Genomic DNA, 13,558 nt, shown 5'->3' with positions numbered 1-13,558 from the left:
GACACGTCGTCATGTACACCTACACAATGTAAACGTCACACCACCCGAAAGATAGAGACCTAGACCCGGAATTTGTAGAAGCGCTCTCTGTTCGAGAATTTGAAGTTTTTCGATGAATCCCGCAAATCGATGGTTACAATATGACTGAAAAGTCAAGAATAGTTAATCAGTGGTGTGTTTATTTTGAGAAAGGGAGAGATTTCGATTCATGGGGCCAGTTAGTAGAGGCCGCCGAAGAATATTCAAGGTGTGTGTCTTTTGAATTATTTATGTCTTCATTTGTTTGTTGTGCTCTCACATCTCCTGAGGTATATGTAATTTACCAGATAAACTTCTTTTATCAATCATTTCTAAGTAGTTTATTTTCCCGTTGAGTTTAAATGTGAGCAATCAAGCTAATATATTTTCTGTGGTAGGAAAAATGATGAGAATTCATGTTTATTTTAATTTTTTTCAAATTAAGCTTTTAAGCTCGTATATGCACGTACGTGCATAATCAGCTTTACAATTTATTAAAATGTCTTGGAAAAACAGCGCAATTTAACTTCTAAATTTGTCCATGGAAATTTTACTATGTCTTGATTTTTTTCGTGCTTATTCAATGTGTTTGTTGTTTCCGTCTAAGCTTCGTTTCGGAACGGCTTAACATCCGAAAAATATTTAAAATCTTCAGTAAATCTGGAGCTATATGTATAGTCGTATTAAAGTGTTGATGAGAAATCATTTTAAACCTCGTTTGTATAGTTTAATGTTTACGCTTTAATTTTGCTTCTGTAAAAATAAGTTGTGCAGATTGTTGTACAAATTACGCCCTCAGAGCAAGCCTAATTTGCATGTCTTTTAATTATCATTAAAGCACCTGTCACAAACGTCACATATTCACATAAAATAATTACCTTATACATCTTAGGTTATTTTAATATTTTATAATTACAACTCAATGTATATTTCTCCTACAATAACGACCTGACCAAAAATTCTTCAGTTTATAGTGTCTGTCAACTTCAGTTCAAAAACCCCTGGAGCCCGGTGCGTGACTGGAACAAGTGAGAAGCCGTTGCGGCACGTACATAGTTGCCGTAAACATCATCATGAAGAAGTAGCTTTTTCTAAAAAAAAACGAATTCAAGACAAAAGTGCAAAAATCGATACCTATTTATTACCAAAATGGCGGCAAAATGGCTCAATCAATACCCAATATGACCAAAATGGCTGAAAAACCATAGCCTTTGGGGCCGCACATACCTATACAACCCAGATAAGGGAGTACCCCTCCCCCCTGGGGCAGTAACCTGGCTATGATGTTGAACAATGTAACATCATCATTGATGTGCTGGGGGAATGGTCAAGGGATGTAGACCTGACAATGAGGAAGCTCTTTGGCGGCAGGGAGAAGAGGATGCAGAAGGCTACCATCTCCAGTTCTCTCAACGTAGTGAGAACTTTCAAAGCTACCTTCACCTGACTTTCCCTGAGGGAATAGCATACTGTCCAGAGCTCAATATAGTTTTAGCATCAGAGAACTTTAGATTGTCTATTAGATTTTTATCTTTTATCGCCAATTTATTTTTTTAACTCAGCAGTTTTCGTTTTATAGTTCCTTCAGATCGTATAGGTTACGCTGTGCGCCCTATGTGGTTCTATTTTAGCATCCATATGTTTATCAACTGTACATAATAATAGAAATTATTATAGAACTGACAATCATGATAAGGAAACTACCTAATGTACAGACAGTAAGTATCAAATAAATTATAATTCCATAAAATATCCATATTTGACCCACCTCTCTGGAGATCAATGGAGTGCCCCCACCCCCCTCAAATTTCGGATCCCTCCTTTTTTTAAGGGGGAGGGGTTAGGGATATTTTCTTGAACCGTAAAATGTTCAAAACTTACCAGTGAAACCACACGCCTGCATTTCATGGTTACAGTTGAGTTTTGAACATTTTATGACGTCATTCTATGGTCTATAAGAGTACAGAGTACAGAAAACTGCCATCGGTTTTGTTAAAAATTTTGGATCTTGTGTCTTATAGGGAGCCTCGGTCGGTATGTCGGTCGACTGATGGTCGATATCTTGGTCGATGTATCTACCGAGTATCGGTCGATTGTCGGTCGAGTAGTGGGCGAGCGTCAATCGAGCATCGGCCGCTATATAGGCGATGTATCGACCGATCATTGGAACACCTTCGGTCGAGAGATCGACCGACTCGCGATAGCATCGACAGTGTGTCGGCAATATATCGGTGAACCGTCGGTCAAGTATCGGTAAAGTATCGGTCGACACAAAAAAGGAACGAGGATTTTGCTTTGTTCTAAACCGGTTAAACCGGGACACTACGGTGTATTACGTTAGCATATTTTTGCGCGTTTTCTTGACCTAATATGGTAAAATGATGCAATAGTGGAAGAATAAAATGAGATAACGACAGCCTATCGACTGACTATTATATTGGCCATCAACTGATATGACAACCAATATAGCGGTGCGCTATGTACACAAATGTCGAACGAGATAAGGACGAAGTGTCGAAAACACATATTGATCGAATATTGGCCGATATATCGGCCGATACTGTCGGCCGGTAAGCGGTGAGATATCGATGAAGTATCGGTTATGTGTCTGTGAAATGTCGGTGTATTGCTATCTGTATCGGCCAACAGCCACTTCGGTCGATACGATGACCGCCATAGCGGTACAACATCGACCGAGTCATCCCCAATTACCAACCGAGTAGCGACCGAGGCTCGACCGAGATATCAACCGTCAGGCGACCATGAGTCGACCGACATATTGACCGTTACCATCGATCGAGGCCCCCTATAAGACACAAGATCCAAAATTTTTATATGGATAGCTGTAAATTTATTTTTCAGACTTGCCAGAGATATGGGTAGATACTGCACTGCAGGAAACAACATGTTTCAAGCAGATCAGAAGGTATTTATCCAGTATTAACAATGTTCTGACTTGTCACCAAATAAACCACAGAGGGTGTAAAATTCAGTTTAGTTAATAAATAGGCATAAATTACCCTACACTATAATTATTTTAGTAAATTAGTTGAATTTGCATAGCAATCAACAAGGTATTCCACTTTCAATTGATGTTCTAGCTCAATCAGTTTGTGTGTAGCATCAAAATAAAAATAAAAGAATTAGAAAAACGAAATAAGGTGCATTTGTTCCAACAACTTTGTTCAGTGTTGGGCTGTGACCCAAACAGGAGCTGGTCACCCACATTAGTATCCAGCATCAAATTTGTAGAGAAAATTAATTTTGTTAAGGGTAATGTTGACTGACCCTATTCCAGACTAGGAATACATAGAAGGATTAGTAGGAATCCTTCATAAGAGCTCGAGGTTTTTGGAGTTACTGGGACATAGAATGGCTCTCCATGTGGCTCTTTATGTGTCAGTGAATGTTTGCAAGTATACACCTAATCCCGAATTAACCAAAAAAGAGAAATCTAATAGCTTAATAAATTCTGTTTATTCTTATTCCAGAATACGGTCAATGATCAAACACAATCTAATGTAACAGTATGAAATTCAAAATTATATCAAGCAACTCAACATTGTAGACAGCTATTTATTGCTTTCATTACAATTATGACAATTATATTTCTAGTATCCTTTTTTTTTCTTCTTTTACAGAAGCTAATGCTAAAGATCTCAGCTTGTCTAGAAAAGAGAAGCAAGACATTATTATCTACACAGGTAAAGTTGTCCAAATTGGTAACAAGACATACAATAACAAGTGCAACTCAGAGTTTCCAGATCAAGTCGGTACAAGTATTTCCAATCTAGTTTGGGGCTTACTGCATTTCCACCTGTTTTGAGATTATTTAAATAAATATTTATTGTTTCAAATCAAACTCCTAACTATACAATCCCAATAATGATGATCAGGCATCCAATTTCTCCATTAGTATTGAGTCAGAGATTGAAGGGAATGTTACCACATGTCCAACAGGCCCCGGTTGTTCAAAGAGCGGATAATTTTATCCACTGGATAGATCGCTTAATGCAGCAAATAAATGTGTGCAAGAATTTCCCTATAGCCCTATAATTTGTGTACAGAATAGAAGGAGGGGTATGGGATTGTGTGGAAAACTTGCCAGAAGTGTTGTTTGAAGTACATTAATGCTCCGCTGGATAGTGACTTATCCACTGGATAAAGTTATCCGCCCTTTGAACAACTGGCGCCAGATTATTAAAAGGTAAATATGGAAACAAAGGAACTGACATTTTAAAGGAGCCAGGATTTAAGACTACAAATGTTTATCTACATATAATTAGTCATGTTACAGGTAGTTGTTTTGTGGGTTTAATTGAAACCAGGATGCCATAAAGGCTTTTATTTTAATGGCAGCATTTTTGCTACACTGTATACCCCGACGAGTTTTTTACCCTTTCTCCTTAAGAGAGTGAGGTAATTGAATAGTTTGGGGTCATGGTCCCTAACCCAAGGTTCTCCCCCCCCCCCCCCAGCCCCCTTCAATTGTTTACCCAGTCTTGAAGTAATAGGGTGATGTTTTGGAGGCCTAGGGTAGGTGATGGACACAAAAAATTCAGAAGAAAAAAAACTACCAAAAAATGGATATTGTGCAGTTCCAGAAAAAATCCATACCCACCCCAAGGAAGGTCATCAGAAATTCATAAGGGGAGGGGGCTTTTAAAAGCCAAAATTTTAGAAGCAAGGTATGAAGCTGAACTGGAATTTCCTGAGGGGGGGGGGGGGGGTGTGCGAACCAAAAACCCTTCCATGGGGGGAGTATGGATAATTTCTGGAACTGCACTACTTAAAGTCGTGTCACATACACAATGGCCGCTTATGAAGACAACATATCAAAAGGTTATTCTTGGCTGATTCGTTTGTCTTAGAAAAAAGTTATCTTTTTTTAATGGTCACGGTTAAAACTTAATGTTTGATAGTGATATCATTTCATGAATACAATCATGAGATTATTGCAATTCTTATTTATAACAATTACTCAACATTCATTTTAAGGCTAGAGAAGATGAAATCTCCTTTGATGATGTCAAGAAAGTTGGTGAAGGTATGTACATGTGGAGGCATGCAAAGACAATCTTTATTGAGGAAATAAATAATATTTTCTTCACATATATATCTACCTTACATATCATTATCGTTATAACAGTGCAGCTGTAGCTTCTTTTATCTATAATGTTGCCCTCAGCTACCTGAAAGAAAACAAGTTAAAATGCCCGCTACAATGTAATATGAAGCTCTAATTTGCTAAACTTAGCTGGGTTAACATTGTAAAAAATTATAACCAATTTATAATTGTTTTGGCCTGTTTTCATGATCAATTTCTTAGTGTTAAAGAACTTAAATGTTGGATGGAATGGTCCATTTCCTGTGAGAGTTGAAGAGCCAAAACAAAGGTTAGTTTTTTTTTTTTTTTTTTTTGGGGGGGGGGTTGGGTTTTTTGGTTTGTTTGTTTGTTTGTTTGTTTTTTGTTAATCAATTGTTTTTTGTTGTTGTTGTTTTTGTTGTTGTTTGTTTTGTTTTTGTTGTTCTTTTGTTACTTTTTAACATTGAGAACAATAGCATGGATTTTTACATAGTGACAATAATATTTTTATGCGTATATAGTCTCATAAAATTATGTAAGTAAAGGTTTGAGCATCTCTGACACTTTTAAATAGTAAATATACGAACATTCGGGCCCATCTCTTGACTGTTAACTAATGCCAGGTCCAATATTAAGTATTTTGAATAAATCCATCTTTTATCAATTGCTGCTATTTTAAGTGTAAACTTTACAATAGATATTAAAACAATGATAATCTTGTTAAAATGTAACTTTTGAATGAATCCCTTCTTAAGAACATTGTAGTTGCTAAGTAGTTTTTAGGTTCAAAACTTGGAATTGACAGATGAAACTTTCTAACATGATAATTTGGCTCATCCATCTAGACCAAATTTATAGAGACATAGCTTGGGAAAATGTGTATTACAGGGCAATTAAATCATCATTAACATCATTTTTACCACCAACCACCTTAGCTATCATTCAGTTTTCCAAGGAAGATGATGCTGTATTACTTTCATTAAATCCCTTGAGCCCTTGAATAATTTTTCCCGTCTGTTTTAAGCAGTGGCCCTGGTGCTGCAGGATATGAGGAAGAGAATGGCAGTGAGTTTGTCACAACAGTTGGTAAGTGAAATGACTCAGAATCACTTCCTTTCAGGAGTCACAATTATGACATAAGAAGGGCGGCATTTTAAAGGGCACCTTCTGTGTGTCTTACCTTACCAGCAAAACAAGCCAGTTTACCATATTTAAAGTGAGGAGTTCACATTTCACTGAGCTCATGTGCATGAATCTGAATGCTTTTTTCTCTTTCTTATTAACTTCATGGCCTTAAAAATCCCACTCACGTGTACTTCCAATCAGTAATCACATTCTATAATTAGTCCAAGCAAAATGACTAATGACCAAAATTCACAGAAAATGCTAGTGGCCGTGGATTGTACTCATATTGTCGATATTGAATTTAGCGTTGACCTGTAGGATTTATTCCACGGTTGATGTGTTGACAGTTATTTGCATGCGAAATAACGTAATCGTATGAAACAATTACCACCCGAGTTACCTATTCCCTTCCGAATGGTTCATAAGCAACGAATAAAATTAAACAGGCTTGGGTCATAGCGAGCAAAGGCAAAAAAGTATTTTGATTCATGGACATGCACAGAACCGTGAACCCCTCCCTTTAACAGATGGATGTACAAATTCTTTAAGTCCATTCTGAATTAATGATGTGCCTCATTTTGAAGACACTCACAAGATGACCAGCTTGAGGTCCGAACAGTGGAAAGCATCCAGGAATCACTGCATTCGCAGTTTCACCTTAGTTTTAGTCTACCACTAGAACAGCATATGATCACACAAAAATCTTATCCGGCATTGCTTTAATTTACAAATGGTGACAGAAGAAATTCTTGGAGTAAAAACCCCAAAATAGACAAAATTTACTTTGCGAGCTTCCTTTGATCATTTTGATTTCTTCACATTCCCTTTTTTTTTTACTAAGCAGGAGACTATAGCTAGTTCCATATTTAGTACTTTCCTTCCACCAATGTGAGCTGTGTTCGATTCCCGACCAGTACGCAGCATCATTGTTATGTGGGTTGAGTTTGTTGCAAGTTCTCATCCGTGCTCTCAGTACTCCAGCATTACCCAAACATTTACAAATTTCAAATTATTCAGTCAACAGGAGTCCCAAGGTCACAGTTTTTTTTGTTGTTGTTTTTTGTTTTGTTTTGGGTTTTTTTCCATTCATTAGGCTTTTTAAGTGCCACCCTCGTTAAACAAAGTTGATCAGTTGGACAGGACGGTGTAAAGAGGTTTTATACTTAGGATTCAGTTTTTCCTTTTTAAGTTCAGTGACCTTAAGTTCATTTCCTGGTACAAATTAAAAATTTTATTCATAGTTCTCTCTCAAGTCATACACAAACTGACTTTTTGCCAGTGGGTAGAAGTATGGTAAGTAGCCCATTTATTACACTATATAATCTGTAGTCCAGGTGAATCTTGCATTATTGATCTTTGTGTTCTCAATTTGAAGCTGTTGTTCTTTTCACTCGTAGTTGAAGGAGGAACTTTGTTACCTAGGATACCATATGAAGAAGGATTTCATCGGCTTGTTGTGAGAATTGATCAGATTGGGCTAAAGGATGCGCATGTTTACCTCAATCCTTTCTTCACTGTCTCAGTCAAAGGTAGTTTGTGAGCACAGTTAGATTTCGTGGATTGGTTGGAGCTCAACTTCAACTGAGAAAGCCATCTGAGTTTAAGGCTTGGTTTTTTGACACCAGGCAAAAAAGGCATAACGATATTCCCTTGTGAAATAGGCAGAGCTTAAGACTTGGAATAATGGAGTTTCCTGAGTTAAAGTGAGGACGAAGCATTTTGTAAAAAAAAACCTAGTTGGACTTCATGAATTTAGCCCCTGAGCGCTAATGCTATCAAAACGTACCAACAGCTACCAATAGAGACCTTGGTATTTACGCATGGAATGAAAATTTTACTCAATGTTTGAAAACAACCATTGCCATGTTTGACAACCTCATTTTCAGCAGACAAACTGGTCAGCTGCACAACAGACCGCAAGCTGTGCAGGGATGTATTACATCGCCGGTCTTCAGTCCACGACTATCATTAGAGACTTTTCTTTTTTACGATCAAAATTGCTTCAGATAAGCTCTGGTTTGGCACAGTCATTGCCAGCAATCGTGTAAGAAATTTTTGTTTGGGTATTTATTTAGTAAGAGTAAGAACAGCGCCCCATTCAGCTCATGCCCGACGATAACTTGAAAGCTAGCTTGATGAGGCTGCCTCACTCAAATGTTAAATTAAACTTAGTGTAATAATTCGTCTCTTCTCTATGGAGGCATAATCATTTGTACTTGTTCCCCTCTCTTTTTTCACAGATGCTAACAGTGTAAACGTTACCCCACCGCAAGACACGCCCATGTCAAACAAAAAAGATGGCAAGTTCATCCACTTTGGCGTTGATGTTGAAATTCAGAAACCAATAGAAAAACTGCCGAGAGGTAAATTGGTGACATAAGGGTTGTGACGTTATCTTATATTAATTTTCCATTAATTAAATAAGTTGATAGCATCCGTTATATGACCAAACTCGTTCAAAACAAAAGCAACGGACAGGCCTAGGGGAACCATCTAGCTCAAGAAACGCATGTTAACTATGGATCGATTTAACAAAACGTTTACACTTGTAACTAACACTATGGATGCTTGTTATAACATGCTCATGCGTAATACGAGTTTAATAAACAATGTTAGAAGTCTTTAACAACGTTTAGTATATACCACACAAGTGAATAGTACTTTTCCCGCGCGCTGATTGGCTAGCTCGGGGGTGATTAGCCAAGTACTATTCACCTCCGAGCAGCCGAAGAGAAACAATATGGCTTCCCGTTACTTAAGGGGAAATTATTTCGATAAAGAGGCGGCTGTGAAAAAAATACATAAATGTCCACAAAGTTTGGTTTAACGGCATTAAATGGTAAGTTATTTAATCTTTTCAACTTCATATTCTTAGCCGAAAAATGAAAATACAATCCCTTGTTTACGAAAACTGCCGAGCACTAAAATTACAATGAAAACAATGAAACATCTAATATTTTTCAGCATGGTTTCAACAACAACACGAATTTCACAGAAAAATTGAACAAGTGACACTGTAAGAACTAAAAAAAATGTCTCCAAAAGTTTTATTTGTCTGCAAGAAAGCGAGACGGAACTTTCTACAATAAGAGATCGCTTAGCGCGTGGCGCGCCAGATTTTAAAGTTTTATACCATTTGTCGGTATATCGTTAGAAATAAAATAATTTGTTGGTCTGCTAGTTATTCAGCCGCTTTGCGGTTCAGTAAATATCCACCACTAGCCACCTCCACTTCGGTGAATAATTGTTAATTATTAAACCCTTTTTCGAATTCCTCATTGAGTTTCTTTTTGTGTCGGCATATCAACGCAACAACCCAGCTTGTAAACTGTTAGTGTAAAAGTTTTAATAGCAAGCTTAAGATGCTGCTAGAAAGTTAAACCAACCTTGGTGATTTTAGGGGTGTCACGTTGTCTTATATCAATTTCCCATTAAATAAATAAGTTGATCTTCCGTCGTACGACCAAACTCATTCACAACAAAAGCAACGGACAGGCCTAGTGGGAACCGTCTAGCTCAAGAAACGATGAATGATGAATGGATGAATGGATGAATTCAACAAAACGTTTACACTCATACTATGAACGCTTGTTACAACACGCCCATGCGTAAAACGAGTTTAATGAACAATGTTCGAAGTCTTTAACAACGTTTATTAAAATAGTTTTGGAATTCTTAGCTTCATTGAGTTTCTTTTTGTGTCGGCATATCAACCCAACAACCCAGCTTATAAACTGTTAGTGTAAAAGTTTTATTAACGAGCTTTGGGAAAGTTAAACCAGCCTTTGACACACATAAACCCCTTTCGTATGTTGAAACCCGGGCTATGTTCGAGTATTTTAAATTGTTTTCCGTCAAAGTAGCCACTATGCCTGTCCTGTAGTTAAAGACCTCGGGAGTCGCATTGAACCACCAAGCAAAGAGAACTTCATTTTAACTTGTGGTATTTTCGTAAATGTCCTAGGTACAGCAATATTCTTCGAGTTCAAGCATTACAAGCCTAAAAAGGATATCGTGAGCACACGATGTTTTGCATTTATGGAACAAGACGAGTTTAAACCTGGACCCGCCTGTATAGAACTGTAAGTAATGTAAAAGTAGTGTCTGTATATTTTTAGACTACAAATAGCCGCAATTATTTTTCTCAGGGATAGAAGAGCGAGCGCAACTCGCAAGTGCACGCGAAAATCGTCTCGCACGAATGTGGAGGCGGAGGGAGACTACGAGACTCGCGCGAGAGACTCAGTCAAGCATCTGTGTTTTGTTGATGTGGTAAGGGCATGCAAAAAGAACGATTGCTTGGCGAAAAATAAAGCAGAAATAAATTCTTGGAAAACCGACAAAACCCTAAAAAGGCACCGATTGCATGTAGATTCAACGCTAAAATCAACTTCATGTTTGTGGATGATTAGCAGAAGTTAAGCAAAGTAACAAATTGGTAGACTACACAGTCTCAGAATTTCGACTATAGATGCTTTCCACGCAACTTCTTGAACGTGTACTCGGACAGTTAAGAGTGCTCGGGGGAGTAGAGTGGGCTGAATGCAAATGTTCCGTTGTTTCATCGCGCAAAGGGTTCTTCGGTTGAGTGAGGAAAAGAAAAGATACTGCGGCATTACTGGCTCTCGTGCGAGAATGCACGCGTTCGGTGCTTTCTGCCTTGCGACTTTGCGTTTTCGTTTTGTTAGAGAATAAACAACTGTTGCGGTATGTGCAGAGTGGATAACAAGATATACAATTCAAGTCAAGTTTGTTTTTCAGGTATCAGAAGCCAACAGACTTTCACCGCAAGAGGTTGAATTTACTGACGCAAAAACCACTTTATCTTCACGTTACACTCAACATACTTGATGATTAGTTCCTGTTCTGCCAAGAACGGGCAAATTCGTGACTGGAATATGAATGGAAAGCATCACAGGAAAGTACTGCTCGGTAGCTTTCATTTGAATGGCCACAGACTAAAAATTTTGAACCACCATGTACAGCAAAGTAACTGAGCAGTACCACAGGAAATTTCTGCTCAGTATTTTCCTTATTTGGTCACAATTAAGGATCTCATCCATTAATCATAGCCTCACTCTGGGAATGAAAAAATTTAAACGTCGTTTAGAATTCAGTGTTTTAAATTTAATCCAACACGTATTTTTATTTTGTGGAAAACTGGCCCTTTTAAATCAATTTCCATTGATTCTACATTCAGCACGGTTGGCTTGCTTTTAATTCTCGAGCCGTAGATTTTAAAATAATGTATCAAACGCGAAAGAGAGAATTTCGTCCGATTTCCAAACACCGAGAAGTGAGTTGATTTAAGAACGAGGTGCAGCCGAGTTTTATAGCGAACTTCGTGGTGTTTGAAAATCGAAATGAAACGCTCTTTCAGAGCGGTTAATAAAGCTTCTCAAACCGTTAATAGTTCCGGGAAACATTCCAAGCTAAAGCTCCCCAAATTTTATGATACAGTCGAGCCTCTTTATTACGGACACCAACGGGACAGGGATAAGTGTCCGTATTAAAGAGATGTCCTTTTTAGAGAGGTAGGCCTTATATGGATTTCGGTCTCCCAGGGACCAAGTGAACTGTCCGTAATAGAGGGGTGTCCGTATTAAAGAGGCGTCCGTAAGGAGAGGTTCCACTACAATTAAGATCACATTCCCAACGTTCCTTAACGGGAGGGAATTCTTTGTTCTCTCTCCATGAATTGTTAATGAGTTTTAAGCATTCTTTGAAACATCTTTATTAACATAAAGGTGTCTATTTGTAATAATTAACTTGTCCAGCGTACAAATTTTAAAACTTAGTAATTTTAGTGTTCTAAATGATTTTATTCATTCTCTTATCGCAATAGGTTAGATTTCTTAACTAAACTGTATGATTCTTAAGTTTGTTCTTTCAATCACTTATCAGTATCTTGAAACAAAATTGATTCTATCACCTTTAACGAGACACGTGGAAATATTTATAAATATTTAGTATAAATTTTTTTGTAAGATATAGTATCGAGATTTTTAAATTTAATTAGGTTTATAAATTCGTAAAGCAGTTGACGTAGATGAGTCTGTAAAACAACTTTACCATTTGTAGCATTTAGAAATCTTTAGGTCCAAAATGGTGTTTAATTAGGAGCTTAACCAACGACGACGGCAACGGCAACGAAATCGTCAGCCGAAATTTAAAAATAACTTTATTTCATTTGTGCTACTTCGCGATAATTTCAACTCGTTCAACTTTTACAGAAATGGCAAACTATCCAGAAACCAACTGATTGGTAGGAGTGGTGAACAAGTTAAGAAAGAAAATGAAAAATTCACCGTCGTGCGTTCACGTTCTCCACAAAACCTTAAATGTGGTCATTTCACGTTGCTGTTTTGCAGAGGACGACAAAGAAATGTACCAAAATGGAAAAACGCACGTGCAGAGCGATTGTTTTTGCTCATTAAACCTACGTTTTTGCGGTGTTGTCGTTGCCGTTGCTGTCGTCGTTGCTCAAGCTCCCTAATGTTTACTTTATCACGGGGTCCTTCCAATATCGTTTTATACTTGAAGTTCTGGAAACAAATATGCAGGCTGGCCTTGATTGAATGGTTGGCGTGGATTGCAACTTCAAATTTGTTGGCCACCTTTTTCAAGTTTAACTCTATGTCAAAGAACAACTGCTCGAAGAAAATCTAGCTGAAGTTGCTGTCGCATCAAGAATTGACCTGTTATCGTCGTATTTGTATGCGATTAGCATGTAATAACTAAGGTTAACTATATCTTACACTCACGACAAGGAGACTGTATTAGTGAGGAGCTCGAGCCGAATTGTTCGAAGCCAATTAGTACTAATCCTGGCTTAACTGTCAACAAAATCCATACGTTGTACTAAATATAGATTAGCACTAATCGTGCCGGCTTCGAAAAACCTGGCCCTGGTCTTAGCTAGCAGAGTTATAATTGAAACCCGGCAGCGGAAATAGGTTTTTCAGTTAAGGCCACCCACCCTAGCGGTCACACTTGCTCTTGAGGCTTCTGGGATTCATGTATTTTGTGACCCTAAAAAAATAGCTCAAGAAAAACTGTAAGAAACGCACACGTAATACTGTACGATACGAGAACAGGAATGACTTCGTTTATACATTGCTGACGATAATGCTTGCGCCATTGCGTCGTTTGGCCGTGTAAACCGGGACTTAACGCAAGAATGACTGCTAGCACAAGAATAGTAACCATGATCTGTATAACGCTTACGAGTGATCGTATTTAAAAGGACTGTGTATGGCATCCCTTGCTCATCGCATGGCAAATTTGCGCTTGTACTCCTGTGTTTCCGCTGTTATTGAAGTTACTGCA

The 13,558-nt window shown here is 37.9% G+C and overlaps 2 protein-coding genes across 3 annotated transcripts in view; both read left to right on the top strand.

Moving 5' to 3' along the window:
• Window positions 1-13,558, top strand: part of LOC146478318 (microfibril-associated glycoprotein 4-like) — a 193,619-nt gene that overhangs the window by 88,567 nt on the left and 91,494 nt on the right. The window lies entirely within an intron of this gene.
• On the top strand, window positions 10-11,680 carry LOC146478322 (axin interactor, dorsalization-associated protein-like). Of its 2 annotated transcripts, none has more exons than XM_085111879.1 (10): window positions 10-247; window positions 2,881-2,944; window positions 3,660-3,722; window positions 5,017-5,065; window positions 5,348-5,414; window positions 6,132-6,190; window positions 7,627-7,758; window positions 8,470-8,592; window positions 10,194-10,311; window positions 10,991-11,680. In XM_085111879.1, the coding sequence occupies exons 1-10, from the start codon at window positions 141-143 to the stop codon at window positions 11,085-11,087; spliced, it is 879 nt and encodes a 292-aa protein (XP_084968005.1). In that variant the 5' UTR covers window positions 10-140; the 3' UTR covers window positions 11,088-11,680. The 2 variants fall into 2 exon arrangements, with proteins under 2 accessions (XP_084968005.1, XP_084968004.1); XM_085111878.1 differs by having other exon boundaries at window positions 6,129-6,190.

Source organism: Pavona decussata, unplaced genomic scaffold, assembly GCF_977016875.1.
Source record: "Pavona decussata unplaced genomic scaffold, jaPavDecu1.1 SCAFFOLD_64, whole genome shotgun sequence".
Taxonomy (NCBI): Eukaryota; Metazoa; Cnidaria; class Anthozoa; order Scleractinia; family Agariciidae; genus Pavona; species Pavona decussata.
The sequence above is the reverse complement of the archived record's forward strand: the minus strand, read 5'-3'. Positions and strand labels throughout refer to the sequence as shown.

Coding starts and splice junctions, on each gene's coding strand:
- LOC146478322 (XM_085111878.1), top strand. CDS start 141: ATGACTGAAAAGTCAAGAATAGTTAATCAGTGGTGTGTTTATTTTGAG. Junction 5,415..6,128: donor GTTGAAGAGCCAAAACAAAG/GTTAGTTTTTTT, acceptor GTCTGTTTTAAG/CAGTGGCCCTGGTGCTGCAG. Junction 6,191..7,626: donor TGAGTTTGTCACAACAGTTG/GTAAGTGAAATG, acceptor TTTCACTCGTAG/TTGAAGGAGGAACTTTGTTA.